General features: G+C 41.0%; 1 protein-coding gene across 6 annotated transcripts in view; it reads right to left on the bottom strand.

Moving 5' to 3' along the window:
- The window catches only part of ralgapa1 (Ral GTPase activating protein catalytic subunit alpha 1), a 79,969-nt gene that overhangs the window by 26,529 nt on the left and 28,539 nt on the right, over nt 1-24,901 (bottom strand). For all 6 annotated transcript variants that reach the window (XM_024806275.2, XM_076877587.1, XM_012921326.4 and 3 more), the window contains 20 exons: nt 24,582-24,775; nt 24,402-24,500; nt 24,165-24,320; nt 23,772-23,900; nt 23,553-23,678; nt 21,949-22,007; nt 20,013-20,121; nt 16,802-16,912; nt 16,255-16,323; nt 16,032-16,169; nt 15,130-15,313; nt 13,009-13,127; nt 12,772-12,891; nt 11,894-12,536; nt 11,699-11,814; nt 10,086-10,210; nt 5,487-5,558; nt 5,229-5,352; nt 4,248-4,403; nt 585-743 (listed from right to left, as the gene is read on the bottom strand). In XM_024806275.2, coding sequence (XP_024662043.2) covers nt 585-743; nt 4,248-4,403; nt 5,229-5,352; nt 5,487-5,558; nt 10,086-10,210; nt 11,699-11,814; nt 11,894-12,536; nt 12,772-12,891; nt 13,009-13,127; nt 15,130-15,313; nt 16,032-16,169; nt 16,255-16,323; nt 16,802-16,912; nt 20,013-20,121; nt 21,949-22,007; nt 23,553-23,678; nt 23,772-23,900; nt 24,165-24,320; nt 24,402-24,500; nt 24,582-24,775 — 3,008 coding nt within the window. The remainder of the gene's footprint in view (nt 1-584; nt 744-4,247; nt 4,404-5,228; nt 5,353-5,486; nt 5,559-10,085; nt 10,211-11,698; nt 11,815-11,893; nt 12,537-12,771; nt 12,892-13,008; nt 13,128-15,129; nt 15,314-16,031; nt 16,170-16,254; nt 16,324-16,801; nt 16,913-20,012; nt 20,122-21,948; nt 22,008-23,552; nt 23,679-23,771; nt 23,901-24,164; nt 24,321-24,401; nt 24,501-24,581; nt 24,776-24,901) is intronic.

The raw sequence follows: 24,901 nt of genomic DNA, 5'->3' as shown, positions 1-24,901 counted from the left end.
AAAAAAAGCAGCATTTTATTGTGTTAGGGCTTGTTTGAAATAGAGTTATGCCATCAGTGCTGTGGTATTAATGTCTGTGTGCTTTAGACTGATACATTAACCAGATCAGAAAGACTTGGGGCAAGACTCTCTCTAGGATTGTTAGTCAATCTGGATGCATATCTGTGGGGTCTGGTAGGAAACATAAAATCATGGACCAAATATTGTTCTCATTTTTTTTCTCCAACCAAATTTTCCCCAAATCCACACAAGTCTAAGTATAAAAAAAAATACAAAAATGGCTAACTAAGTAAGACTTTTAATAAGTGAACATTTCACTTATTTAACATTTCATTGTTGCTTTGCCACAAATACAGCTAAAAAAGGCTGCATTTAGAAAAGTGTTTCGATTTTTCCTTTAATTTGGCACTGCTGCCACTGATAATGGGAAAGATTACATTGATTGGCCAACAATTCCCACAAAAGGTGACACAGATAGCCATCAGTGATAAGCTCAGGGGGCAGTTAAATTACCATGCCAGGTTTTAATAATGAGCTTTAAAGGTCTGTGTGTAAGGAACAACTGCCTAGTCCTGCGTGTTTACCTCTGGTTTTTTGAGTATGTGGATGGAATACATGTGGTTCTTCATGGGGTAGATGATGATTAGCACATCTCCGAACTCAGTGGGGATGATCCCGCGGCGGTAGTCCCTGGAATGTTCTGACCAGACGATGTGGACTTCGTCGTTGCCAAGATGTCTGAGCTGGAGAGGCAAAAAAGAAAGAAAAGAAATTAATAGAATCAAAATGGAAGAAAAATATACATTATTACTCAAACACCAACATTGACCGAGAGGGATCTGCAAACGGAGCTGGATAGGCTGTATCCATCATAACCCCAAGGCTTTGAAGTCTGTGTGTATATGTGGTTTAGGTGGCCCTGGCCGTGATGGAGTGCGTGTGTGAAGATGGAGAGTGGACAACAAGACAAAGTGAAGCCCCGGAAAGATGGAGTAGGGGCTCGAAGACAGATGGGATTGTGTGTGATCCTCTGACTGTGTGTGAGATTCACACCCACGCCGACTACAGTCGGGGCTGGTGACAGCTCAGTCATTAACCTTGATGTCTGCCAAAACACACACCCCCACCTGCCACCTCTGGGAGGTGGCAGGTGGGGGTTGTCCTCCAGAAGGTGTGTACAGAGGTCTCTGTACACACCTTCTGATAGCTGCCAGTCTTGTCCTCGGCCATGAGACAAACACGCTGAAGACAGATCCTTTTAAATGTTTAACTGCAGTTACTTTTATGACTAATTAAATAGTGCACCGGGATGCAAAGTTTAATGATGTAATTTGGTTTGTAGACATCACATACTGTATTTTACACATGGTGGGATTTATGTTACACTACCCGTTACATACATTAGTGCCTATAACTTATCAGCTAGTCCAGTTCAAAGACTGGAACTAGTGAAGGTGAGGCCTTACAGTCAACTGTCAGCTTACTGCTGCCCATCAGAGAGATGAGTTACTACGGAGCCCCGCAGGGGACATGGGAGAAAAAAAAAATTAAGACGGACTTTTGCGAGATCTCGCAAAAGTTTTGCGAGATCTCGCAAAACTTTTAGCCGCATTCTTCGGACGCCGGCTCGAAGCCGACCGGGAGGTCGAGGCACGATTTGCTGGGAAAGCGATGTTCCTCCCGGCTGTAGTGGGTCTCGACCTCCCGTTAGCTTCGAGCTAACGGGAAGAATGCGTCTAAAACTTTTGCGAGATCCCGAGATAGTTTTGCGAGATCCCGAGATAGTTTTGCGAGATCCCGAGATAGTTTTGCGAGATCCCGAGATAGTTTTGCGAGATCCCGAGATAGTTTTGCGAGATCCCGAGATAGTTTTGCGAGATCCCGAGATAGTTTTGCGAGATCCCGAGATAGTTTTGCGAGATCCCGAGATAGTTTTGCGAGATCCCGAGATAGTTTTGCGAGATCCCGAGATAGTTTTGCGAGATCCCGAGATAGTTTTGCGAGATCCCGAGATAGTTTTGCGAGATCCCGAGATAGTTTTGCGAGATCCCGAGATAGTTTTGCGAGATCCCGAGATAGTTTTGCGAGATCCCGAGATAGTTTTGCGAGATCCCGAGATAGTTTTGCGAGATCCCGAGATAGTTTTGCGAGATCCCGAGATAGTTTTGCGAGATCCCGAGATAGTTTTGCGAGATCCCGAGATAGTTTTGCGAGATCCCGAGATAGTTTTGCGAGATCCCGAGATAGTTTTGCGAGATCCCGAGATAGTTTTGCGAGATCCCGAGATAGTTTTGCGAGATCCCGAGATAGTTTTGCGAGATCCCGAGATAGTTTTGCGAGATCCCGAGATAGTTTTGCGAGATCCCGAGATAGTTTTGCGAGATCCCGAGATAGTTTTGCGAGATCCCGAGATAGTTTTGCGAGATCCCGAGATAGTTTTGCGAGATCTCGCAAAAGTCCGTCTTAATCTTTTTTTCTCCCATGTCCCCTGCGGGGCTCCGTAGTTACAACAGTACAGTTGTTTCGATGGGGATATTAGTTATTAACTGGGTTATTTTAGTCTTTGTGAACTGACTCACTTGTTTAGCCAGCATCAAGTGGCCACTGGAGGAATTGCAGGTTTTTGCACTTTTGCATTGACCCTGGAGTTCATCGCTTGATCCTCAGCTCGTATACAAGCTTGGGGTCAACTAAATTTTTTTTTTTTTTTTTTAAATGTAAGCATTATTTAACACATTTGGACGTGATTTCGCCAACATGCAGCACTGACTTGAATTTACCTGAATACAGTGAGTTATAGGCTTAATTAACCTGACAGAACTTGATGGGAAAAGCATAAAGTTGATATATCTGTGAAGTTTTGCCTTGAATAAATCTAAACCCCCTCCTGTGTCTGCAGGATACTCACAGTCATCAGTAATACTGGGAACTGATGCTCTTTCCATTACTGCACTTTAAGAAAGAGTTATGAGCCTCAAGTCGTATTTTTTGGGTGTCAGAACAATTAGGTGGCACAGTTTAAGGCAGTCTGGAGTCTTGGTGTCTGATATGCCTCTCTGAGCTGTACTTTTATTTTAAAAATGTTTCAGTGACGAAGCTCAGAGTGATGTCATCTCTGATGCCACGATCACCTGGTGTAATGCAGCTTTAATCATTTAATCGTGTTTTGCACAGATGAGACAGACCACGACGTACACCTGGAAAAATGTCCTGCGATGGACAACACTGTTTGTATTTTCAGTGGGTGGCAATGATAAATCTCAGTTTAACCTGTTTGTGGACACGTTTGTCAAACTGTGTCTGTAAGCCTGTGTACACTCGCTTTGTCCAGCATTAACACAAATGTATGGCTGTGCGGTTATTTGGGCAGATGGATGTGCATGAAACCTGCCGTGGATGTGTGTTTGTGTCACGTTAAACGGGTTCACAGTGGCGTGTGTGCGTGTCCGTATGTGACTATGCGTGTTTGATGGGGCCATCAGCTGATCAGGGAGACTGATGGTGTCGGACCAGGCGGTGATAATCCAATCAGGAGCCTGAAGCGACGTGATAGGCCGAGAAGCAGGAAGTATGATCTGATTATGGGGACATTATGGCCATGTGCAGAGCGCCCAGTGCCTGGGGGATGACAGGTGTGTACACAGACACACACACACACAACCGCACACACGCACAATAAACCTGGCTGCCTAGAGGCTGATACAACCCCACGCGCCACACTGCACAAATACAGGCGTGATTGCTCCGAGGAATTATTGAATGCATTGGTGTGGGGTAGAAGCACTGACATCAGAGTGGTGTGAGTGTGTACCTATGCTCATCAAAGAGGTGTGGGTGGACGAAAAGAAGGACTAAGGAGTTCTTGTCCCCTCACTACATAAAAGAAGTGAAATTAGAACAATAAGCATGCTCATTATTACTAATTACTCTTTTCCACAGCACATAAAACACAGTCAGATGTAGTCTGGGAGATGTTTCCATCCATCTATCAAGCAATTTTGACAATTTTTGAAATGTCACAGTGGTTTTTTGTGTTGCCCAAAACAGCAAATAAAGTGCTGCTAATGACACATATTTCATACTTAATTGCGACTGGTTATAAATTTACTACTGCTACAGTGGGGAGCACTATTAACACTCTATAAGAAACAAAAAAACAAAAAACACCGAAGAGGAACTAGCACCCTTCACAGAGAGCCTGTATACATCCATCTGCATGTCTAGATAAACTGTGTCGAGTGTGTTACCTTCTTGGTGAGGTTAAGGTCCTGGTCGTGGGGCATGCGAGTGGAGACGTGGTAGATGACCTCAGTAGTGGAAGTGGCGTAGTAAGGAGTGGTCTGGCCTGTGCTGCGATTTCTCTGAAGGCCTCCCATGAAACCACAGTGAGTGGGCAGGTCCACCTAAATGGCCCAAGCACACAAACAATATCAAGCGAGGTCCATTTAGCAAAATATAACCTCTGCGTTCAGTTAGCTTATTTCATATTATGTAAGGCTATAAATGCTGTGGATTGTGTTCACGCTATATTCTAATCAAAGTGCTAACATATTATAAAGAAAAGTTTTTGTCAGTAGCAGTAAATGATCCTAAATAACCAGCTAATTTCCCAAATTTCAAACTTCCTTTCTCCAGATCTTAATTCTTGAACTCTGCTGGAATAGCACTGCATGGATTCTAGTTCAAAATATAACTATTTATCTTTTACTTCGGCTTAATGTTCCACCTCTGTATGAAACGAGCCACTTTAGCTCCTTCCCCTTTAAGCCAGTGGTTCACGCCCTTCTAAGCCCCCACAATTTTTATCAACAATCACCAGTGAAAAACAATCCAAGCTCTGAGGCATAGCATATGAGTATCTGCAAACTGTTTTAACTTATTTTGCCTAATTAAAATGTGAATTTTCCTCCTGGCATCCTCCTGATTGGCTGCCATTCACAAACAGAAGGTTTGAACAAGGTGGGCCACAGCTGTGTGCCAAAGCTGATCATATTAAACCTTAGAGTACATGTATTCACTAAAGATGACTTAAGCAGAATTCACAGTATTTGGTTTCATAGGCTGAAATATTACTGTTATTGCATTAATTATGTGTTTTGCTTCATCACACACTGCTAAAAAGAATAAAACATACAGGTGACTGTTTAGGTTTTCATTACTTTGAAATGGTCCTGATAATGCTAAATCCATAATAATGATAAGTAATCTATGTATAAATGTGTTCTCACCTCCCACCCCAGTCCAGAAACAAAGTCCTCATATGCCTGGCTGCCAGCTGTGTTAGTCAGTATGGAGTGTTTGTCCTCTTGGCCTTCAGCCACGTAAAATACTGCAATTTTATGGGTTTCACGGCTGGAAGAGAATGAAGAAAAAACAAAACAAAACAGATGAGAACCTATTAAAGCTGCAACACCAAACCGGTTCAAAGTATGATCCGACAAAAAGCTGAATGAACAGAAAAGATGGATTTTTTCCAGGCTCCTCACCACTGCCGTGAATCCAGGTTCTTCAGCTCTCTCAGTAATTTCTCATTCTTCCTCAGCAAGTGAAAACTACTCCTGTAAGACAGAAGTGCACAAGTCAGGAACCATTAATCATCATTAAGATTGAACTGCCTGATCACTGCCCGGCTGTCACTCCTGTCTCTACTAATTAGCTGGTTGCAGGTTTTTGTCACCCTCACACAATGGCAAAATAAGAAGTGCTGTTTAAAGTCCACAAGGGTTTAAAGCATGACAATGTTGTTTTTCCCCCTCATTTTGGACCATACTATCATACTATTGAAGGGGATTTAAAAATAATAATAATCAAACAATCAAGGTGAGACTGAAATGGAGACTTTTAGCTTTAATTCAAGGAGTTTAACAATATTACCTGTTGCACTGCATGATCTATTTAGGAATTATAGGTATCTTTAAACATAGTCCCTGATCACTTCTTGCCTCTGAATGGACCTTTTAGCCTTTAACTATGCAGTAAATGTCCTGCACTAGCCTCACATCTGTCACTTTTGACTTCCCCATGCAGTACCACAGTTCTTCTATTGACACCCTATAACATGCTTCTTCTAGATCCACAAACTCAGCGCTTGAGGAAAAAAAACCTCATTTTAATACAAGACTATAGAGAGGAGGAGTGGAGACTGAGGAAGACGCACACTGACAGATCACCCATAAATTACCACAACCCAGATTTTAAAGAAGGATTTTAACATTCAGTCCCTTGTGGCTAATCTGTTTGGGTCCTCTAAATCATTTTAACGTGGGCTGGGGGTTACCAGCTGTTGTTGACAGCTGTGGTTGTCCAGTAATTGCTACTACTAAACACAATCACATAATAATAATAATAATAATACATTTTATTTAAATAGCGCCTTTCAAAGCACCCAAGGACACTGTACAACAGATAAAAACTGGAAATATACACAATGGTAAAAATAGAAGATAAAAGTTAAAACATACAGAAATTTAAGAATAGGCAATTTTAAACAGATGAGTTTTGAGGGTGGACTTAAAAAGAGAGAATGAACTAATATTTCTGAGGTCCGGGGGTAGGGAATTCCAAAGTCGAGGGGCAGAGCAGCTAAAGGCCCTCCCTCCCATTGTGATCAGACGAGCAGAGGGAACAGAGAGAGAAAGAGAAGATGAAGATCTGAGGCAGCGGGATGGGAGCTTCATCTGTAATAAGTCAGAGAGGTACGGTGGAGAGAGAGAATGAATAGCCTTGAATGTATACAGAATTATTTTAAAATGGATGCGAAATTTGACCGGGAGCCAGTGAAGTTGCTTCAGGATTGGGGAGATGTGGTGGGTAGAAGAAGTCCTAGTAATAATACGGGCAGCAGAGTTCTGGACACGTTGGAGCTTGTTGATAGATTTTTGTGTAAGGCCAAATAATAATGAGTTGCAGTAGTCAATTCTAGAGATAACAAGATTATGGATGAGAATGGCAGTGGCGTGAGGTGTGAGGAAGGGGCGGAGGCGATTAATGTTACGGAGTTGGAAATATGCTGCACGTGTAATATTATTGATATGTGAGTTAAAGGATAATGTGCTATCGAGAATGACACCCAAGCTTTTCACAGAGGGAGAGATAGGGACCAGCGAGTTATTGATGGTGAGAGAGAAATTGTTAATTCTGGATAGCAGTCGTTTAGTGCCAACCAGAAGAAGTTCCGATTTATTGCTGTTGAGTTTAAGAAAGTTGGAGGAGAACCAAGAATTAAGTTCAGCTAGACAGAGGATGAGGGAGGGTGGAGGAAGAGTAGAGTCAGGTTTGGTAGAGAGATAGAGCTGGGTGTCATCGGCGTAGCAGTGGAACTGAATATTATATTTACGAAAAATATGTCCGAGTGGAAGAAGGTAGATGATGAAAAGAAGGGGCCCGAGGACAGATCCCTGGGGCACCCCAGTGGATAAAGGAGAAAGCTGAGAAGTGAAGGATTTTAATTGAATGAACTGAGTGCGGTCAGATAGGTATGATTTAAACCAGGCTAGTGGAGTGTGAGAGAGACCAATAGAAGCTAATCTGCTAAGGAGAATGGGATGAGAGATGGTGTCAAAAGCTGCACTCAGATCAAGAAGGATAAGGATGGAGAGGAGACCAGAATCAGCTGCTATAAGAAGGTCGTTTGTTATTTTTATAAGAGCAGTTTCAGTGCTATGTAGAGGACGAAAGCCAGACTGGAACTGTTCATAAAGGTTATTATCAGTTAGGTGAAGATGGACTTGTGAAGCAACTATTTTTTCAAGGATAGCATGTTGGTTTTCCTGTAGGTCTGTCTAAAATGGCTTCAGGGGGTATTTGCAGTCCAATTTTTACTATGTTTTGTTCTCAATATAAAACAAAATGTGTGTAAGAGGCAGGGGAGGTGCTGGGTTTCTGAAGCTGCTGCCTCAACTCTGGCCTTACAAATACAGATTACTGGGTTTTAATATAAATGAGCAAATGCAGCCACACATCACAGGGCCTGCAGTTTATGTCGACGCCACTTTCAGGGTCCAAACATAAAAGAAAAGGGACATTATTATTAATGAAAACAAAAGCCTTTCATGCAGACTAACTTGTCCTGAGGCCGTTCAAAGTGTCCCAGCGACCAGCCCCCAACCTCTGCACCGCTGATATAAAACCTAGACTCGAGCGGTGAAGCTTGGAGTGGACTGATAATGACACGTCACTCTTTTCACTCTTAGAGAAAGGGGAAAAACGGGATAGAAAGAGCAGGAGATAAAGAGAGAGAGAGAACGAGAGGGGGACAGCAATTTGGTCTTTATTAAACTGATACTTGGTAATGGCCTCATTCTCTGCTCTCAAAGACTCCATTTACACCCTGGATTATAGGGAAAAGCATAAAAGGGGACACACACATGCACGCACGTAGGTGACTGTCAGTATCTTAGTATCTGTAATGCCCCATATGAATACCTGGAGAGACAATAACACATGATTAGACAATCTCTTCTTTTCTTTCATCCTTGTCCGTCTATTCTCCCTTTTCTCCAACATCCAAATTTCTCATTTTTACCTTCCAAATCCACTCACCTTTTCTGGCACCATGTCATTTTTTTTTTAAATTTACTGTCTACATTTACATGTGCCTCATTTCATCCTGTTTTCTGATTTGCCACTTCACGCTCGATCATTCTCTCCTCTTCTTTTATTCTAACTCCAAATGGGTTGAATTTGATCAATAGAGCACTATACTCATTATCACACACTCTTTATACACACACACTCACACACAAGCACAGTGTGTTAAGAAGTCTATTGTGCAGGCTGAATGCAGAAAGTGTAATTCCCTGGATAAAGTATAAAGAGCGATGAGGGTCCATTAGATGGCTGGGCACTTTTAAAGTGATACCCCGACATTGTGTATTTTAGCCCAGAGTCACTGAGAAGATGAAATGCTGTGCATTATGAATGGCAAAATGTGAAGTGTAATGAAAAAAGAAAAAAAAAAGGGCACGCTGTTGAATTTGAATCTTTTTTTGTTTCATTTGCATTAAGCAAGAATATGCTTTGCTCAAAGAGACACTCCAGATCGAAAACAGCCTCTTAGTTAGTATAGCTTGTACAAAAATGATGTTTTATGGCTTTTAAATGACAGAATAAACCATCGTGTCTTAATGGAAAGAATAATATATTCATAAAATTAAACTAGAGAGTAAAAAAAATATCCATGTTAAAAACTAAAACTCATTTGGAGTAACATTATCTAAGGGCTATAGATATATTTTCATGAGATACGGGATGCAACAAGGTTGTTTATATCAATATAGTGTGATTGTGTGTTATATTTTTTAGTAAAGCCTTTGTGACGGTACCATATAATAACTATGTTGCACTTACACATCTAGCAACAGTTGGTAAAGTCCGCTGCGTTGTAGAAACGATAAAAGAAATCACCTCTTTTCAAAGTCACCACCATACACTGACAAATATTTTTACTGTAGTAGAATTTTAATGCGACTACTGTGTGCTGTGACTGTTGTGTTTCAACCAGGATTAAAACACAAAGCTAAAAACTGCAGTTTCCCTACTGGCCATTTAATCCACATTAACTCTGATGTTAAAATGACAGTTTTAAAAGTCTTTAACAAGGCAGGCTGAAAATAAGCTAATGAGAAGTTCCTGAAGCCTGCATTCTTTTTAATCGTCTCCAGGGGGCGATAGCCGTGGCTGCAAAAATACTTCTGGTCCTAAAGAAGTCATTGGGAAATTATCTCCTGACTCTAACCTCTGTAAATACTTTCCAAACAAGTTTATGCTGCTTATTTTGGGTCATAATGTTTAAAACATTAGGTCCGTTTTAAATTTGGGCCATTTTATATTTTAGAAATGAGGATTATCCAGGTTTTCTTTTGTATTTGAATTTTAACTGAACATTTAGATATTACCCTGTGGACCACAACTCATCTTAAAAACAGAGGTACATTACACAGCCTTAATAATCCCTTTTAAAGTGATCATTAACATAAAGTTTAGAAGTGGCACAAATACTGTTGATAAAAAGCGAACATGAATATCATTAACCCAAAATTCCAGTTTAATTTCGGATTGTCACAGCGTGCAGTGCTCGATCTTACCTCTTCTCCCAGGAGTTGAGCCCCAGTATGTTGATCAGTAGTCTGCAGTAATAGAAGGCCGACTGTGGCGTCTGAGTCTCTGGTTCAGTCTGATGCACGGCTCTCATGTTCAGCTCCTCACCTCTCTGAAACATTCGATCGCTTCATTTTAATGCACAAAAACCAAAAAATTAAATAAAACATGGAAAATACAACAATGAGCGCCAGCCACCACTGAGGCTTATGACAACAAACATAATGGTGGTGCTTTTAATCACGCTACACTAAACCAAGTGTTTTTCTCAGATTATTTTCAAATCAGAATGATGTAAAATCAATTTTAATACACTCACTGGCCACTTTGTTAGGTACACCTGTTCAGCTGCTTGTTAATACAAATACCTAATCAACAATCCCATGGCAGCAACTCGGTGCATTCAGGCATAAACATGGTCATATGACCTGCTGAAGCTCAAACTGAGCATCATAATTCAGAGCAAAGGTGATTTAAGTGGTTGTTGGTGTCAGATGGTCTGGATATTTCAGAAAGTGCTGATCTGCTGGGATTTTCTCAGACACCCATAACTAGAAGACCACACTGAGAGACACTCCTGTCAGCTAAGAACAGGAAAATGATACCACAATACCACAAAGCTGTATAACAAAAGATTAGAGAAACATTTTCTGGTTTGATGAGTCTCAATTTCTGCTGTGACATAACAATGGTAGATCCAGGATTTGGTGTAAACGTGAAGGCTATTCTGTTTTTTTTATCACTGGTCAGGCTGCTGGTGTAATGGTGTGTGGCATAAGATTTCTTTGGGCCCATAAATACCAACTGAACATCATTTAAATGCCACAGCCGATCTGAGTATTACTGACAGGCTGACATGCCCATCTCTATATGACTACAGTGTACCCATCTCCAGAAGGATAACATATCATGTCAGAAACCTCATATCACCTCAAATAAGTTTTTTTTTTTTTTGGAACATGACAAAGAGTCAGTGTACTCAAATAGCCTTCACAGTCATCAGCTCTCAAACCAAAAGAGAAGCATTGGGATGCAATGGAACAGGAGACTCACATCACAGGATGTGCAGCTGACACACCTGGGTGATGCCATCATGTTAACATGGAAAAAAAATCTTTGAAGAATGATTCCAGCACCTTGTTGAATCTATGCCATGAAGAATTAGGGTTGCTCTAAATGCAAAATTGGGGAGCCCTCTGTGGCATTAGCAAGGTGTAACTAGCAAATTTACCAGTGAGTGTAGATGAACTTTTTTCCTTCAGAAATGCTGGATTCACTGATAAAATAAACAACAGTTTTGGTATTATGAGTTAGCTTCTCTGTGTTTAGGAGGCATGTTCCTTTGATTCTGTGCAGTAGGGACAACAAAGCTTTTTCTACAATAGACACGTTGACTTATTTTAACAGAAAAATCATGACATATATTAGCAATGGCTGAAAAAAACAAAACAAACAATAACTCTTAAAACAAGTCTGACGATAGAACTGTAATAAATCCCCACATAGGGAAACACATGCTGTACTGCATGTGTGAAGGTCCAATAACTAAAGGCTCGGGAGTTTAATGATTGCTATTGATGTGAACATAGGCAGCACGCACATGAAGGACGAAGTCTCTCTCAGCAGCACTTTGTTTCAGGATGGCATTGATCACATCGTTCTCCTGCTTCTCTGAAACACACACTGGAGGAGGTGCTGGGATGTTGAGCGGCATACCTGTGGGAACCAATCAGGAATCAGAGTTGCTACTTAGGAATGTGCTGAACAGCTGTAGAGTTCAGATTAAAGAAAATACCAGCTCTCTGCAGACACTCAGGACTCGAGTATCCCAGATACTGCAGCATTTCATCCAGTGCATCATCTCCTTCTCTCAGTGAGTCCCACGCTGGCACCGCCTCCCGACACACGCGTTTAGCCAATGGCGGAGCCAGATGCTGCTCTAAACTCGACTTTGCTGGATCTGCCTCACTATCCATTCGATGTTCATCTTTCTCCTCCTCCTCCTCTTCTTCTTCCCTTTCAAATCCACCTCCACCATCTCTCTGATCTTCTTTCTCCCCCTCACTTGCTTTCCTCTCCTCTGCTTCCTCCTCTCCCTCTCCCTGATACTCCTGCCTGTCACCATCCGTTCTCACTCCCTCCTCTGCCCCCCTCTCCTCTTGCCCGTCCTCTTCGCCATCTTCTCTTTTCGCTCCCATCTTTTTCAGCAGACCTCCTGGTGGGGTGCGTAAATGAAGATTTGTAGTGTGAGGTGACTGCGTGTGTGTTAAAAGTGTGTGCGCTGGACTGTTAGGAGAACATGGCGGAGGCCCATAGAGGACGGCGGAGTCCCACGAGTGTTTTCCAGCTACATCTCGGATGATGACGCGAACACAAGCGGGAGCAGAGGACAAACCAGCCGTCATTCCGCCTCCTGGCACACCGGACTCTGATCGGATCTGGGAAATAGCGGCAGAAGAAGCAAAAAATAAAATAAAATAGTAAAGAAATCACAAAATAAATATTTTATATTATTTAAAGATTGTTTCCCCACTAATGTGTTAATAATATAATAAATGCAGTAGTCATCATTTGTATTCCAGGTGTAAAAGTAATTATTCAAGTAATAAATTCATGTACGTTTAACCCTGACAAATACACTTAGAAGCAAGTGGAACATTTATGAAGATTTACCTGAAGCACAGACAGCAGCGTGGATCCATTCAGAACCAGGAACTGCAGGTTTGGTGAATGGAAAAGTTCTGGCCCAAGATCTGCACTCTCACAGAACGGGTTGTCCTGGTTTTCACACACCTGCAAAACATGACGTTATATTTACTACAGCAGCAAAATAACAACAGCTTTCAACATTTCGCAGTCACCTCCCTTTAACATAACTTAGTTAACCCACCAAACTCAAAGTAACAGTACCTGACTGGACAGAGTAGCGGGGCCTCCGGACATGGGATAATGTCCCAGATGGTTTACCAGGTGGGTAATAACTGTTCTGGCTGCAATGGAGACGAGGCCATGCTGAATACGGCTACGAACTGCAGAGAGAATACAGATGATAAAAGATATAGTAAGGAGGTAGCAGATCGTCATTTCATCACCTATAATGAAAAATAAAAATAAGGGATTGGACTGTCAGGATTTAGAAAGTAAACTGTAAGACAAAGGTGTTATTGCTCTGGAGAAAATTTAAAGGTGGTGGGGTGGGGGGGTTAAGCAATAGCAATGCCGAATTATATTTATGGTTTTTGGAAATCATAAAGAAACTGCTTGGTATCATCGCAGAAACAACACACTGAGTATTAGTAATTAGAAATTCTATTAAATGTAAGTCAATGCATATACCATTAATACAAATATAATTCATTGCTGTTACACTTTAATACATTTAGAGATGAACCATTAAAACAACAATACATTGAATAGTTTTATTACTTAAAATGAGAAACAAGTAAGGCTGTTTACTGTGAGAACACTGATCCAATGTTCTTTAGAGAATATAATATAAAATATATATACAAAAATTTAGCTCATTTTAAAATAAGAAAATAAAATAAAATATTAAAGCAAGAACAAAGTCCATCCCAGATGATGTACAAAAAGCTTAAAGATATATTTCTGTTATAAGGGTTAATTATGGATCGGTGCTGATATAAATATAAAAATATATATTTAGCTTTTGGTTGTCAAAAGATAGATTTTATTGATGTTTAGAAGAGTTCATGCTTGTTTCTGTTCCTCATACAAGACTGAAGACTAGAGGGGCACAGAGGCTTTCAGGCTGTGGCAGCAGGGCTCTGGATCAGTTTGCCACTCCAGCTCTGTTAAGCTGACTCTGTAGAGTCTTTAAAACAAAACATTTTTTCAGGCCTTCTGCTGAAATTGTTTTGTTATTTATGTTTATTTTAATTCTATTTTCATATCAATTGTGTTTTAAGCATTTTTGGGGCTTGTCTGTGAAAAGCACTATATAAATAAACTTTAATCACTTTGCAGAGAGTGTTGCCTTTGGCTGACCCTCTTCAGTCTCTATTCATTACACACACAGCAGGCTTTATATCTACTGTTTACTCTCTGATTAATGTGCGCTGATTGAATAAAAATAAACTAATTTTCTCTCATTATCTTTTAGCAGAGGTTTAGCAAAGTAATTCTTCTGCATTGCAGCCTTCTGTAGGGCTGATTGGACTGGAGTGTTACTGCAGAGAGGCGAGTAGCATCCACCGATAAAATAAACAACAAAAGTGTTAAACCTGGAGTTTCACAGTGACAGAAAAAGTGTGAAGGGTACTCTGACTTGTTCTTTAGTTTACAAGTTAACTTAAGGAATCACTGTAGAAACTAGGAGAAAGTACAAGCACACTTTCAGCTCGTACATAGTTTGCACCATGCTGAGAAGAAGCCAATGCCATCACACATTGTGCTGCCAGCCGATCCTGGTTAATCAACATCATTACACACACACTGTGAAACACACACGCGCGCACGCTTTACGGCAACTCCTTATTGACAGGCTGTGCACAGAGTACAGATATGTATTGACCAGATTTTCAATGACTCCCTGAACCTCGTAGGGTGCTCTAAAAGAGGCAGACAAGGCAAAGGGAAGCAAAAATAAATGATAAATGAAGCCAGCAGAATGTAATAGAAGTGAGAGGAACATTAGCAGAAAATAGTCTTAGGATATTAAAAGAATAAAAAACGGAATTGTGTAAGTGAAGATTAGTGGTTAGACGAGAGAAGACAGGAGAAGAGAAGCATGGCCTTTCGGGCTACTCCAGTCATTAAACTAGACAGAGTCCTAGTGAACCACAGCAGGAGATGATATATACTCCGACACAGATGCAGACAGGTGTGTACACATGTAAAGACTAAACCAAAAGTTTTGCAGAGACCTTGGTGTCATAGTGTAAAGATTTTCTATATGCATCTGGACCAACGCACCACATTGCATGGATTATTAAAGCGACAAGAGGAAAAAACAGAAACGTAATAGGTGTTAACCGCGGAGCAGTGCATTTCCACTGCTTGATGCATTACCTTCGGTGACTGGCTGCAGTTTGCTGGATCGCTCAGAGTCCGGACTGTGTAGCGGTTCTGGTTCTCGGAGGTTCTCTAAAGGCAAGAACGGGTCGTAGTCTGGACTCAACAGGTCCGACAGTTGCAGCGGGAAATACTTGGGATTGCTGAAAGACTGTGCCCCATACACACAGCCATGTAATACCTGGACACATTTTTAAAAGAAAAAAGCAGATGAGTGGATTCATTTGTGTATCGTTTACAGCTCCAGTTGAGCCAAACTGGCCTAATACTGACATATATGCAGTGGCGGTCCTAGCCTATTTGTAAATTTTAAATTGTTATTGATCCCTTTACCCCCAGTCCTAAAGTGTATATTTATTTTCTTACTCTTCTTATATATATTGTTTGTTTACTTGCACTGCTGTAACTGGAGCCTCGTCGTTTCATCTCTCTATGTACTGGACTGTATGTAGCGGAGATGACAATAAAGTTTACTTCGACTTCAGCAGCGAGAAGGTGCACCGAGCAAATTATAAGTCTGTATCATGATGTCTGGTGTTTTCGTGTTTGTTGGTTTGTTTTTATTTTGTTTACTTTGCGAGTTGGTTATTAGATGCTGCTCCAGCCGGTCAGAAAATCCCCCGCCCTCTCCTCTCTGCGCCGCAAGCAGCAGGCGCACCTCGCAAACGAAGGGTGTCCTTACTCCCAGCAAATGGGCGATAGAAAACCGATCGGTGCCTGTACCATTCCCAATATGCGCTGGCTGACGTTGGAGCAGCATGAGTACGAGCATTTTATTTTTATTTTTATTTTTTTTTGCAGAGGCCCGTGATGCCGCCCCCCCACCACGATACCGCCCGTGTCGCCCGTATCTAAAACCGCTACTGCATATGACAGTGAATATAAACACAAGCATATACCTTATAAATACAGCTGAGGAGCGTTTTGGTAGGCTGGTCCCTCTCTGGGGGGCTTCGTGTTTGCACAGGCTGAAGAAGAGTCTTTGGAGGCAGTGCCATCACCCAATCCAACAGACACAACAGGAGGGAAACTACCAGCTGCAACACACAAGTACAATTTTTAAAAACTAACAATCCAGCGAGTTTTTAAAAAAGTGTTGTTAAGTGAATGTGAGCAGCTTACCCTTTTATCCAGTTCATGAGGTGAAGACTCAGTAGTAGGCAGCAAGTATGTGATGGTGGCAATCAAAATCTGAAAGAAGAGAGTAAGATTAAAATTTTTACCCTTCATTCTAATTTGTGTTGTACAGTTATTTCATTTTTAACCTTAATTTATATTCTATTCCTTCCTAGTTAAATTTACCCTTTTTAATTTTTCATATTTATTTCCTATCTTATTCATAGCCTTTTCCTTTTTTGTTTTCTTTAGGTCACGAGCAGTTGTCCAAGCATTTCACTACATATCGTACTGTGTATGACTGTGTACGTGACAAATAAAATTTGAATTTGAATTTGAATTTGATTTGAAATGAGCATAAATCCCTCAGCCACAGTTTTTAAAACCTCTATAAAAAATTTGTTAATGTCTACCAGCACTGTGAGGCCTTGGCTTTACACAGCATGACTTCAGTCATTACGATGTTATAGCAAAGCAATAGCGGTCTTAACCAATATTCAGAAATATTAAAATATTAATGTTGCTCAAATGTTCTCTGTATTTTATGTCTCACCTCTACGATCTTCTTTGGAGTGTCGGGTGGGAATTTCTGCAGATGATCAACGTAACTGATCAGAAGGTGCAGGATGTCTGACGCCACCAGCGCTACACTCTTATTGGGGTACTGAGGGACAGAGGAGAAAAAACATTGATGTTAATTCACCGGTCTGGGTTAAATTCATACACACATTCATTTTTAGCAAAATCCATCTGTATCAGTTATCAAACATCTGTCACTGGCACGTCTTGTATTTCACAAAGCCATAATGAGGTTGCTTGTTAATACCAAATCCTATTTCAGGCCAAATTATTTTGAACCTTCTCTCTAGGAAGTGAACATGTCCAGGAAAGAGGATGACTGGTTCCACAGGACCGTTAGAAGGATTAAACAAGTAGCTTGCGCATTTTTTCTAAGCTATTAAAACTTTGGCTTAAATTAGTCAACAAAAATATAAAATATAAAAAAATGATATGAAGTCAGTAAATTATTAGTCTAAATATCATATAATAAATCATCTATTTTTATTATCTCTAAAGCTTCTCTTTGAGTTGCCTGCCAGTCTAAAAAACACACATTCTCCTTCACATATTGGCACTGTTCAAATTAATACTGGCAGGTATCATATCTTATCTGTCACAACTAACACATCAGTTATCCATGCTGAAATCCCACAGATAGTATTTGCTATACTTCTTTAAGGTTAACAAGGTGTTTACAGCATAATAAGTACAAAGAAAGAGAATTTACAGATTAGTTGGGCTGTAATGAGGATCACGGACGACAAGGCAAAAAAATGCTTACAGATGAAAGGCAAAGAGAACAGCAGGAAGAGCATGGAAATATGACAATCCCTCAAGCTTTGTGTGTGTGTGTGTGTGTGTGTGTGTGTGTGTGTGTGTGTGTGTGTGTGTCACAAAGCCAATGGCTGGAGCTACTGGCTGCTGGTATGAAGGCAAGAGATTCAAAAGTGGACAAGATGTGTGTATACATGCAATAGTGTGTGTGTGCGAGAGACACAGCTTGCAGCATTCCCTCTGGATTAGTCTCCTATCTGAAGAAGGACCAAACATATTGACAGTCCAGGGTTTGCTCCCAGGAGTGAGTGAATGCGAGTGTGAGTGTGTGTGTGAGTGTGTGTGTGTGAGTGAGTGATGGGTCGTTGGCTGCCGATACACGAGCAAGGGATTCCAAGGTGGAAAAGGTATGTGTGTGTGAGTGTGTGTGTTTGGCTTTAGATGACAGTAAATGTTGGGCCGTATTATTGTGATCCACAGGCCTCCCAGTCTGAAACACACTAAGCCCACTACGGAAATTTCACCAACACTCATCTCCAACAGCGTTTTCCATCGTACTTTGGCTGCTCAAAGGACAACATGTTAAACACACCCTCCATCTAATCCTCCAGTATTAACTCTATACTTTGGTCTGCTTACCTTATCTATAACTCTGAATTTAAAGCTGTGGTATGCAACATGTTTCTGGCATTGGACAAAAATGCATTATAACCTTTTATTTGTATAGTGCTTTACTTAGTCCCTTAAGGAACCCAAAACGCTTTACACTATATTCAGTCATCCACACATTCACACACTGGTGATGGCAAGCTACATTGTAGCCACAGCTGCCCTGGGGCGCACTGACAGAGGCGAGGCTGCCAGACACTGGCGCCACCGGGCCCTCTGACCACCACCAGTAGGCAACGGGTGAAGTGTCTTGCCCAAGGACACAACTACCGAGACTGTCGGAGCCGGGGCTCGAACCGGCAACCTTCCGATTACAAGACGAACTCCCAACTCTTGAGCCACGATCGCCCCAAATAAATTCCCCTGATTCTAATAAATTAGAATACCCAGAACTATTTTTAGATGTCGAGTAAAAGGAGTCTTAAGGCTCATTAGAGGTGCATGTGTTAACCTTCTCGTGAAGTCACAAAAGTAAGTAAGAAGGGAGAAATTGAAATCTGTGGCACACAGCAAGGTGACACTAAAGAAAAAACCCAGAAAGCGATGTTTGTTTACATCAGAAATCAACTTCCGCCAATTCTTAAAAGTTAGATAATTCTGTCAATGTCAAAACGATTACCTTATTTAGTGAAGATCTACAGTGAATTTTAATCAGACTGAAAAAAAATCTTGCACAGGTTAACATGGCTACCTTAAAATCAACTGATAAAGAAACAGTCATGCAGGAATAGAGATCCCTGCATCCACAGTTGGCAAAAAAAAAGTGTTGCTTCTCTTGAAACGTGTCAGTTGCAGTGGTAAGACACATTTTTACTTTGAAAGCGAAGGTACTTAATTTCTAGTTTCCATTGCAGTTTTATTGCCACTCAGCCACTAGTTTGCAACCTCTTTGCAATCATCTCACCCTAACCCTAACCCAACAACCTCCATGGGAATACACATTCTCACCAGGGCCTCGCTAACTGGTCTCTATGTTTATGTGTCTTTGTTGCTAATTTTTATTCTCTTTAATGAAGTACACTCATGTATCCATACTTGTCTAGTGGGAAGGGTATAGAACAGAGAGGAGTGAGAGGCATGATGACAGCGACCCTTTAATTTTTATAACCGACACATTTTCCAGGATTTTACATAGGAGTTTCCTATCAAAGGCTATCTTAACAACAACAGGAATATATCAACAAAGATACCAGTTCTATAGTTTGGATTGGCAATCCGGCTGCAGCCAATCATTTTCAGGGTTCACAAAGTATTAAATAGGATTCACATTCAGATGTAGAGAAGGGATCATTGAAAATGTGTCTGTCTTAAAAAAAAAGAAAGAAAAGGATAAAGAACAGACGTACATTCTCTCATACACTACATTAAATTTATTTGTCTATGTAAGTGGTCTGCACTATACCATGGCTTGCCTCATGGAAACAGTATGATAGACTTTCAGCCTAAAAAGGAGCAGATGTTTTGGCACTAGTGTGTTGAGCAGATCTGTGCAACATGCGGCCAGTCTGCTATGCCTTTGAATCAGAGTCACTGCTTTGGTCTTATTTCACTGGACCACAGTCAGAAACTGAGAGATCCATGGTCAATGGGGACAAAGTGTGAGAACAGACAACTATAACACAACTCATAATGCGATCAGACTGGTCTGACATTTCAGTCTTAATGAGTCACAGTTCAAATAGAAAATTTAGGTTGCTTTTTGGAAGTCCAGCTGAACAGAACTTAATTGCCATTTATAGATGTACTGAGGTGTAACTGACCTTCAAGGTAACACAGATCACATTGAGAGCATCTTTAATCTGTGGATGTTGAGTCCCGTGGGCCAGCTCCTCACACAGCCATATCCCCAGACTGCACAAAGCCACACACCTAACAAAAAACAGCACAGTGTGAGCAAGCAGTTTTGCAATAAAGGCCTCTACAGGGAGTGCAGAATTATTAGGCAAGTTGTATTTTTGAGGAATAATGTTATTATTGAACAACAACCATGTTCTCAATGAACCCAAAAAACTCATTAATATCAAAGCTGAATGTTTTTGGAAGTAGTTTTTAGTTTTAGCTATTTTAGGGGGATATCTGTGTGTGCAGGTGACTATTACTGTGCATAATTATTAGGCAACTTAACAAAAAACAAATATATACCCATTTCAATTATTTATTTTTACCAGTGAAACCAATATAACATCTCCACATTCACAAATATACATTTCTGACATTCAAAAACAAGACAAAAACAAATCAGCGACCAATATAGCCACCTTTCTTTGCAAGGACACTCAAAAGCCTGCCATCCATGGATTCTGTCAGTGTTTTGATCTGTTCACCATCAACATTGCATGCAGCAGCAACCACAGCCTCCCAGACACTGTTCAGAGAGGTGTACTGTTTTCCCTCCTTGTAAATCTCACATTTGATGATGGACCACAGGTTCTCAATGGGGTTCAGATCAGGTGAACAAGGAGGCCATGTCATTAGTTTTTCTTCTTTTATACCCTTTCTTGCCAGCCACGCTGTGGAGTACTTGGACGCGTGTGATGGAGCATTGTCCTGCATGGAAATCATGTTTTTCTTGAAGGATGCAGACTTCTTCCTGTACCACTGCTTGAAGAAGGTGTCTTCCAGAAACTGGCAGTAGGACTGGGAGTTGAGCTTGACTCCATCCTCGACCCGAAAAGGCCCCACAAGCTCATCTTTGATGATACCAGCCCAAACCAGTACTCCACCTCCACCTTGCTGGCGTCTGAGTCGGACTGGAGCTCTCTGCCCTTTACCAATCCAGCCACGGGCCCATCCATCTGGCCCATCAAGACTCACTCTCATTTCATCAGTCCATAAAACCTTAGAAAAACCAGTCTTGAGATATTTCTTGGCCCAGTCTTGACGTTTCAGCTTGTGTGTCTTGTTCAGTGGTGGTCGTCTTTCAGCCTTTCTTACCTTGGCCATGTCTCTGAGTATTGCACACCTTGTGCTTTTGGGCACTCCAGTGATGTTGCAGCTCTGAAATATGGCCAAACTGGTGGCAAGTGGCATCTTGGCAGCTGCACGCTTGACTTTTCTCAGTTCATGGGCAGTTATTTTGCGCCTTGGTTTTTCCACACGCTTCTTGCGACCCTGTTGACTATTTTGAATGAAACGCTTGATTGTTCGATGATCACGCTTCAGAAGCTTTGCAATTTTGAGACTGCTGCATCCCTCTGCAAGATATCTCACTATTTTTGACTTTTCTGAGCCTGTCAAGTCCTTCTTTTGACCCATTTTGCCAAAGGAAAGGACGTTGCCTAATAATTATGCACACCTAATATAGGGTGTTGATGTCATTAGACCACACCCCTTCTCATTACAGAGATGCACATCACCTAATATGCTTAATTGGTAGTAGGCTTTCGAGCCTATACAGCTTGGAGTAAGACAACATGCATGAAGAGGATGATGTGGACAAAATACTCATTTGCCTAATAATTCTGCACTCCCTGTATAAATGCAGTTTATCGGAATCACTGCATATATTAATTTTACACACAGGAACCAGCATAAAATAAAGAAATACTCGCCAACGGTGAGCACAAACAGATGTGGTTACATACTTAAGGAATTTATTAACAAATGATAACTTTAGGTAACCTGGGGCACCTGCGCAACACTGTAAAAAATAAATAAATAAATAAAATAAATAAATAAACTTTATAAACCCTTTACCTAGCAGGAGCAGAGGGTTCATCCCTGGCAGAGGTCAGGATGGTTTTGACGATATGCTCCTTAAAAAAAGAAAACAACAAAAAAACAAAAACATACAGCACATGAGTTTTCAATAGCAATATATCAGCTGACCACTAGTATTGTTATTATAGGCATTAATATAAAAAGTCTTGTTACAGAACTCAGATCAAAATACTGATGATGATAATAATTGGGATTATGATTTTTGCCATAATTGAGTAGCCCTTAAAGGTGTGTATAATAAATAATAAACAGACTGCATCCTTAAAATGGACCTATTAGAGTAGCTTTGCATGATTCACTGTTCAAAATAATCCTTCTCCATCTTACACAAGGCCTCGATGTAGTCCTTGAGTTTGTCCAGTATCTGAAACAAGCCATTTTAGTTAATTTCCCCCTCCCTTTAAGCTAACCTCATTATTTGGCAATGTTTGATATGAGCATCCATCATTTCAACACTATTTATATGTCAGAAAATGAGGACAAGCTTAATAGTTCCCAGTCAGACAAACAGGAAACAGATTCAAGGAACTACACCGTGTGGTGTTAATGCATATCGTAGACAGATATGCTGGACTAAATATGGACACATAGTCACAGTTTAAACAGGTCAACACACACCCCAGACACGTTCACACACTCCCTGGTCTTGTCCCTCTGGTCAGTGTTAATGACCGCTTAGTGATTCAAAACAAGCTTCTGCCACATAAGAAAGCAGTGAGTGAGCCTGAGGCGCTGCCACGCATGGCATTAGCAGTTTACATGGCACCAACAACAATAACAACATCACTCCCATCGCCCTTAGCTCAAACAAGAATGGTTGATGAGACATTAGCCTATTAGTTTGCTTTCGAGATCCCCTATGGACAGTCGATGTTTGAACTGACCTGGATTACAAACAATGTAGATAAACTTTTTGAGCTTTTGATGTGTGAGTTGGAAAAAAAAAAAAAACTAACACATTTTCAGACCTGTCAGTTTAACTGTATTGTCCTGCTTTTCCCCGAACTTACAGGAAGATTAAAGTAATTTCTTTTAAAAAAAAAAATTATTTTCTCAATATTTTATTGCGGTGTATTGTAATACTCTCCCAGAGAAGTGCATATGAGGTATGATGAACAGTTTATCCACTGTGAATACACTGAACCAGGCTGTGCTGCATATCATTTGCAGAAAGGATGCTGCAAGATTAAAAAAGAAGAATTTTCTGTGCATTTGTAACTGCTAGGATGGCTATAATTCCCTATTATCCAAACAAGGGGAGCCTCTGGTGAAGAATAATTTCAGCCACCTAAATACACTGCTACTGAAAATATTCCATAAACTACATTTACATACATTAGAAGGACAGCTCAGGCTGGAGATAAGGTTAAGGTTGAGATAGTTTGGACATGTGCACAGGAGGGATAGTGGATTTACTGAACAAAGGAAGTTGAATATGGAGCTCCCAGGCAGGAGGAAAAGAAAAAGACTTAAGAGAAGATTCATGGATGTAGTGAAGGAGGACATGCAGAGAGTTGTTGTGATAGGGGAGGATACTAGGGATAAGGTAAGGTGGAAGATGATGATCGGCATTCGCGTACCTTGACATCAGGGAACTTGGTAAGTACCACGTCAGCTGTGGTGGGGTGGAGAGCAGGAAGCTCCCCGTAAAAGTTGGGAAAGCACACCAGAGATCCGAGAAGAATCTGTGCTTCAACTCTTGGAGCCTTTGGAAAATAAAACTTGTTAGGAGGACAGGAATGAAAGAATCAGCTCCTGTAAAGCTGGAAACCAACATTGCAAATGGGAGGATTTCTTACATTGAGTGATGAGCAGGCAGTGACTCTAGAAGCTGCGATGATGAAATCCAGGATCAGCATGGTGGCTCCAGGTAGACCGATACTAAAGAACCTGGGACTACAGTGTTTGATGATGGTGTTCACAATGTCCTGTAAAAGTAATACAGGTTTTTTTTTTAAACATTTAGCTTCAAAGGTGCATTCACAGTAGCACAGCATGTTTGCCTGCATGACTATCTTTTCTCCCCATTTCCCTGCTTTCCTGCACTTACTCTGTGCTTAAAGAGCTGGATTTGAGTATTTAACATTAAAAAATGTTTTATTAACAGCTGCAAGATTAAAGAAATCTGTAAAATATAAAATATGCTGTTTGTTCATATATTATGTTCAAGTATAAATTTGAGACCACTCTACCTGGTCTTGGTGGAGAAGTCCTTGATGCATGATGTTATAGAAGTGTGTCAGATAGTCTGTGTTTGGTGAAACGTCTTGCCGTCTCTTCATGATCCTACAAATCAGCTTGTAGGCGTGAAGTTTCCCCTGCTTGTAACGCTCTGTCAGCATGGTGGCCTAAAGAGAAAAGATTGCTTAACTAACACTGAAACACATGTTATGTTATAACCCTTATTGTTACCTCTCTATCACACATACCTTAAAGAGCCAAGGGGTGAGGATTCTCAGGGGTGGGATCAGAACAGGGGGTGGAGGAGACGACTGGTTATCCAGAGAAATGCCCAAATTATCCCTGATCTGCAAACAGAAAAGCTCGTCATTGGAGAACATGTTCACTGACACAGGAGTTGCGGGTTCACTGTATGTCTCAATTCTCACCTTGGCCAGGTTTTGCCAAAGTTCACACAGGTAGTCAAAGACCTGAGCATGGATTTCTGGGTCCTTGATGCTGTTCACATCTCCCAGGATACCCAGCATCCTTCGCCACATTACCGTGGCAACATCTGCGTGCCATCCGGTCAGAGAGCCGCCCGCCATCACGCTACAGTCCTCACTGGGGAACTCACTCGTTTCTGGAATTAATGAGTCAATGAGAACATGACTGAGTCATCCTACAAAGTATTTCATATTCACAAACATGATTAAAGTACTACACTTTGTATGAACAGGAAAAAGCATCTCAAAGTGAATGCCTCTGA

Source organism: Maylandia zebra, linkage group LG19 (genome assembly GCF_041146795.1).
Source record: "Maylandia zebra isolate NMK-2024a linkage group LG19, Mzebra_GT3a, whole genome shotgun sequence".
NCBI classification, from domain to species: Eukaryota; Metazoa; Chordata; class Actinopteri; order Cichliformes; family Cichlidae; genus Maylandia; species Maylandia zebra.
This window is presented reverse-complemented; position numbering and strand designations above follow the sequence as displayed.